Genomic DNA, 6596 nt, shown 5'->3' on the forward strand with positions numbered 1-6596 from the left:
ACCGCAGAGTGAAGGAAAAGCAGCCAACAATTGCTCAGCATATGTGGGAACTCCTTCAAGATTCTAATAATATCCACAACATTTTAAGAAGTTATAAGCTCATTTACTGCATTTCTATACAATTAAAAAACGAAGAAATGCTATTTGGAGAACAGCAAAAACAAGCAAAAATGAACCCAGCCATTATCACATTGCTATACAATTAGCCGCTACACATTAACTTTCATTAACTCAGCACCGGGATTAAAGACTATAATTGAATACTTACAGAGGGATCTGTTAGCAGAAAAATTATTTTATGAACAAAAGGTTAACAAATACGTTTGCTTTACATTACTTTTTGTGGTTGTTACAGTTTTACTGCTAATTTCCTGCATTCTACACATTTTGCCATGACTTATGCCATGTTAATATATCGGAGTGAGGGTGACTAACAAAGTCAATGGGGGCTGCCTGGAGGTCGGGGCCCCTGGGCACGTGCCCTGCGTGCCCGGTCGGTAATTTAGCCACTGAGTTCCTAATTATTTATTTTTTACATTAGAATAAATGACAGAGGTCCCGACCTCAGTGTTCTCATATGTAGCTACTGCCCTGCTTGGGATCAAGTATAAATCAACTAGATGGATGATCTCTAAAACAGGGGCCTCTGCTTGTCTCTGAGGTCAATTTCCTCCCGATGCCATTGTCCTGTTATCAAAGACCCGTTGGGAATGACGCAGGGTGATATTGCTTATTCCTTAGTGCTTTATTGGTTACTGATGCTTGAAATTAAGAAACACCTCTGACGTCAGTGCAGAGTAAGCAAGCAGGACACAGACACTAGGTTATATTATCTGATTTTATTTTGCAACCTTTCCTTACATTGTTACACATACAAACACAATAAACAGACTCCAAATGGTTCCCTATCTATTACAATTTCTGCCTATAAATTATTATTTATGCTCACTGTAGCGGAGACAAAAGACCAGCTTCATCTTATATTTGATCAGTGACATTTAACTGGCAAAATGTGTCATTCTTTTTACATAATGTTTTTGTACAGACAGTCAGTGGAACTTTTTGGCATAAAATGAGGTAAGAATTATGCAATAGAAATATAAAACAGATAAAGGGCTAAACTTATTCAAGACTTCAAGATGTCTTTTCCTCTAATAACAACCCTTCCTTCCTCCCCATAACCTATCCATCCCTCAACCTGGTTTTGAAAAGCCACACCCCCGGTGAGGTGAGAATTGCCCCCCAAGCCTTTGCCCATGTGACCCCAGCTCTTATTTCCTTTTGCCGATGCGTGCCATCAGCTCTGCATTGGCAGCAGCCTTGGCTCTCATGTCGTGGTTCTTGGCCAGGTCTATGAGGACACTGAGGATGCTGGTGGGCACATCCAGGGACAGGGCAAAGCGGGACCCTTGCTGAGCTCTCTTGGGGACCTGGGAGGCCGGACGTGGGGCTCTGGTGTGCCGGATGGTTGGGTGGAACTCTGGGGGGAGCAGGGAGCCCAGGATGCCACTGCGGTTTACGATGTTGACAGCCAACAGGTCACTTTCTGTGTCTTCTTCTCCTAGCTTGGCACTGGCAGAGCCCATCCTTTGGCACTGGCTGCACAATGGCAGCAACAGAGCCAGGCTCAGACACAGACGCATTCCTCGCATGGTAAGCACAGTTGATCTGAAGTAGGAAAGGTGGAGAGAAAGGCAGTCAATAACTCAAAATCTCAAGCTTTAGAGTGAGAATCGTACTACAATTTTGAGGCATTCGTTAATTTGTTCTAAATATAGCATGGTCCTTGTAATGATGGTATCGCACACCATGAATGTTTTTTCCATGGTGTGTAATTATCACGAATAATGGTTACCCACTGTGATGTATTTACATATCAGTGATTCTAACGGACGTGTAAACTTACAAACATGGTTGACTTAGTACATCAGTGTAGACATGTAGCTTTGGTCTTCAAACTCTATTTCTGAGTACATCAGACCATTCAACACTTGTCCAATTGATAATTAAAGACATTTTGGTTCCTTAGAGTTAGTTTTACCATCACATTTACTATGAAAGTTGTGGCTCTTCCATGGAAAGTATAAAACACAATGTAAGCATCATTAATAGGGACTTACCCAATGTCCCGGTTTAGGAGTAGTAAGGTCCCCAAAAGCCACTTCTTAGATGCAGGATGGTGGCAAAGTATTGTTCTTCTGTTTCTCTCTGTCCTCTTCTGGTTCTGTCTATCTCTGTCCTCTTCTGGTTCTGTCTATCTCTGTCCTCTTCTGGTTCTGTCTATCTCTGTCAGTCTTTGCCCAGCAAGTAGAGGAGTGACCACTGTAATGCAAGCACAGATGTTCAACTGGACTTTTCTCTTGTTACCCAAGACTCTATCTTCCTCCCTCTCTATCGTCCACGTGTTACTTCACCGTCACATCCAGCTCTCCCCCTACTCTCTGTTTATCTTGTACATCTCTCCGTCCCTTGCCCTCCCTTCTCATCTTGTCTCATTTCCTTTTCTGCCACTGTTTGCTATCACCATCTTAGTCTAACAATAACGTGATGGTAAAAACTTTTTTTTTTGCTCTGTCTTGATTGGATATCACCCCCACCACCACTCTAAAAATACTGTATATTCATCTCTCACAAAGAGATAGTAAACACGTTTTCTTATGCTTCAGACAGATGCTAGATTATTAATAATAATAATAATTTGGTGGGTGCTTATATTTGTCCTATTTCACACATGTACAGATGTGTATTATATGCATGTTAAAATACCATCATCATTTTCGTGTTAATTTTTAGGGTTACTCCCTCTGGTCCTGTAAAAACTACTAAGAACACAAATGCGTTTTTTGCTTTTCCCAACTCCCTCTGAGACACCCTCAGAGAGTGGGGTCAGCCATCAACGGCGACCCTGGAGCAATTAGAGTCTTGCTCAATGGCACATCCACAGACTTTTCACCTTGTCGGTTCAGGGATTCAAACTAGTGACCTTTCAGTTACTGATCCAACGCTCTAACCACTAGACTACCTGCCACCCACATATATATTTGGAGTTTTCTTTATCAGTATGACAAAATAAAAAGTGTATGCTTTTTATTTTTTGCAAAGCCTTTTTGAAGACTCTGGATATGTTACCCAAGAATAGACTGGAAAAAATGCTTTGTACACTTTTAGGGGGACAGTGTTTTTTCTTTACGATACAACATTTCACCATCCTCAAACATTAGTTCCACGGCTATCAAGTAAAAACACTATGGAACCCTGACCTGTTCACCGGACGTGCTACCTTGTCCCGGACCTGCTGTTTTCGACTCTCTCTCTCTCTCCCTGCTGTCTCGGCCTCTGAATGCTAGGTTATGAAAAGTCAACTGACATTTACTCCTGAGGTGCTGACTTGTTGCACCCTCTACAACCACTGTGATTATTATTTGACTCTGCCGGTCATCTGTGAACATTTGAACATCTTGAAGAACGATCTGGCCTTAATGGCCATGTACTTTTATAATCTCCACCCAGCAAAGCCAGAAGAAGCCTGGCCAACCCTCAGAGCCTGGTTCCTGTCTAGGTTTCTTCCTAGGTTCCTGCCTTTCTAGGGAGTTTTTCCTAGCCATGTGCTTCTACATCTGCGTTTCTTGCTCTTTGGGGTTTTCGGCTGGGTTTCTATATAAGCACTTTGTGACATCTGCTGATGTAAATAGGGCTTTATAAATACATTTGATTGATTTAACTTTGGTATTTGAAAAGAGAATTAAACACTGAAAGAAGTATGCAGATCTCTATCTCTGATTTTGAAGTTATCATGATTAACTTTTTACATATGTGATGATCTTCTTTTCAGAGTGGAAGAAGTGAAAGTTTAAGTTCCACTACTCAGATCAGATTGACTTCACATAAAGGGCCATTCGACTGTCACAGCACTCAAGATCATCGTATCCTTGAGTACTGTGACAGCAAAGCCATTCTACTGTCAGATTCCTTCTGTCAATCCTGCCAACAGTAAACTGGTTGGTGTATGCAACTAGGGTTTCACGGTAGCTGAGTTAATCAATCCAACAATAAGATCAACTGATCAAGGCTGTAATGTAACAAAATCTGGAAAAAGGGAAGGGGTCTGAATACTTTCCGAATGCACTGTATAGTCACATCCGAAATGATTGGCATCCTTGTTAAAGATGAGCAAAAATGACTATAAATGATACAAATACAGGTAGATATATTGTATGCAATAGTATTTTATACTACAATAATGGCTCAGAGAAATACTTTTTGTTTAACATGTTAAAAAAAACAACTCAAAGATAGGTGTCATAATTAATGTCACCCGTAATAATTCTTATGAGTGAAATCAAACACAATTTTATCTGCATTAATATTCTACTTTTTAAGTTAATCTCAGTTTAAGGAACTGTATTGTGAACATTCATGGCTTCCTGTTTCACTGAGGTAAAAAAATGAGGTAACACGCATGTAAAATCCATCTACCATCCATCACTATGGAGAAAGGCAAAGAACTCACAGATGAAAAGAGGTAATGGCTGTTGACTTTCAGAAATCAGGTAATGGGTACAAAAACTTAAAATACAACTAATACCACTTACCACTATTAGGGCAACAATTTAAGAAGTTTAAAACCACTGATACAGTGAGAAAGAAGCTTCAGGGGGCTAATAAAAGTCCAAGGGCCACAGTTAGAGAATTACAGAACTTAGGGGTCTCCAAATGTACAATTAGCCTATTGGCATGGAGGTGGCGTCTATTTGGAAGGGTTGCCATAAAAAGCCTTTATTGAGCAACCAACAAATGAAATGCCTGGACTTTGTTAAACAGCATTGGCACCATTGCTATGGTCAGATTAGAAGAAAAAAGAGCTCTTTGGCCACACAAACCAGTGGTGGGTTTGGCGTCGAAAGAAGGATGAATGCAGAAAATAACCTAATACTGTACCTACTGTAAAACATGGTGGTGGATATTTGATGTTATGGGGCTGTTTTGCTTCCACTGGTCTTGCGGCCCTTGTTAAGGTCAATGGCATCATGAACACCACCAAGTACCAGGATATTTTTGACAAAAACCTGGTTGCCTCTGCTAAGAGGCTGAAACTTGGCCGCAAGTGAATCTTTCAGCAAGACAATGACCCCAAGCACACTCAAAATCCACAAAGAAATTGTTAATTGACAACTAAATCAATCTTTTGCAATGGCCATCTCTTTGAATTAATTAGAGGGCAGTCCATATGCTCAGACCGAAGGATATCAAGGATCTGGAAAGATTCTGTATGGAGAAATGGTCTGAGATCCCTCCCAATGTGTTGTCCAATATCATAAAACATTATAGAGTCTAAGTGCCGTTATCCTCCCACAAAGTATCAAAACCGGGATGTACATTTTTTTGACCACTATCTGAGACTTAAATATTTTTCTCTGAACAATTGTATTAGTATACAATAATATTATTATTTGGAGCATACAATATATGTATTTTTTTAGCATACAATATACACTGAGTATACGAAACATTAGGAACATCTTCCTAATACTGAGTTACACAAAAAAGCATTCCACAGGGATGCTGGCCCATGCTGACTCCAATGCTTCTCACAGTTGTGTCAAGTTGGCTGGATGTCCTTTGGGTGGTGGACCATTCTTGATACACACAGGAAAATGTTGAGCGTGAACCCAGCAGCGTTGCAATTCTTGACACAAACCAGTGCGCATGGCACCTACTACCATACCCTGTTCGAGGCACTTAAATCTTGCCCATTCACCCTCTGAATGGCACACATACACAATTGTCTCTATACTTAAAAATCCTTCTTTAACCTGTCTCATCCCCTTCATCTACACTGATTGAACTGGATCTAACCAGATCAGTCTATGCCATCGAAAGTGTTCTTAATGTTTTCTATACTCAGTGTAGCTCTGTATTTGTATTATTTATTTATTTGATAGTCTTTTTTGTTTATCTTTATCAAGGGTGCCAACCATTTTGGATGTGACTGTATGTCTTGGGTGTGTATTCAGTACGCATTGACCCATTTATCATTGTTGTCTTGAACTGCACCATTGCCGATAGCCAGGGCCTTAGCTACATAGCATACTTTCTGAATGCACTGTAAGTCACTCAATTAACCCATGTCATTATCAGTAAATTAGTCTAGTTAATCTAGCCAGCTATCTAAAAATGTGGTAATCATGTCCGAATTACCAACCGGACACGCAGGGCACGTGCCCAGGGGCCCTGACCTCCAGGGGAACACCATTGACTTTGTTAGTCACCCTCACTCAGATATCATATTAACATGGCATAAGTCATGGCAAAATGTGTAGAATTGTAGGAAATGTGCTTTAAAACTCCAAAAATGTATCCCTAAACCATGGCAAAATGTGTAGAATTGCAGGAAATGTGCTTTAAAACTCCAAAAATGTATCCCTAAACCATGGCAAAATGTGTAGAATTACAGGAAATTAGCTGTAAAACTGGCCCCAAGAAGATCTGTAAGTCAAACTTATTTGTTCACCTATTGTTAATAAAATAGTGTTTCTGCTAACAGATCCCTCTGTGTGTATTAAATTATAGTTTTTAATCCCGATGCTGAGTTAACG

General features: G+C 40.3%; 1 protein-coding gene across 1 annotated transcript; it reads right to left on the reverse strand.

Annotated features, from left to right (window-relative positions):
* Positions 1–917: 917 nt before the first annotated feature.
* LOC121578661 (urocortin-3-like) lies at positions 918–2328 on the reverse strand. Its single transcript, XM_041893033.2, has 2 exons — positions 2121–2328; positions 918–1668 (listed from the first exon to the last, which is right to left on the reverse strand). Exon 2 carries the CDS (start codon positions 1650–1652, stop codon positions 1272–1274), a length of 381 nt encoding a protein of 126 aa, XP_041748967.1. The 5' UTR covers positions 1653–1668; positions 2121–2328; the 3' UTR covers positions 918–1271.
* Positions 2329–6596: the final 4268 nt, after the last annotated feature.

The sequence above is a fragment of the Coregonus clupeaformis genome, chromosome 12 (assembly GCF_020615455.1).
Source record: "Coregonus clupeaformis isolate EN_2021a chromosome 12, ASM2061545v1, whole genome shotgun sequence".
NCBI classification, from domain to species: Eukaryota; Metazoa; Chordata; class Actinopteri; order Salmoniformes; family Salmonidae; genus Coregonus; species Coregonus clupeaformis.

Excerpts from the sequence above, each read along its gene's own strand:
- LOC121578661 (XM_041893033.2), bottom strand. The coding sequence starts at position 1,652 with ATGCGAGGAATGCGTCTGTGTCTGAGCCTGGCTCTGTTGCTGCCATTG.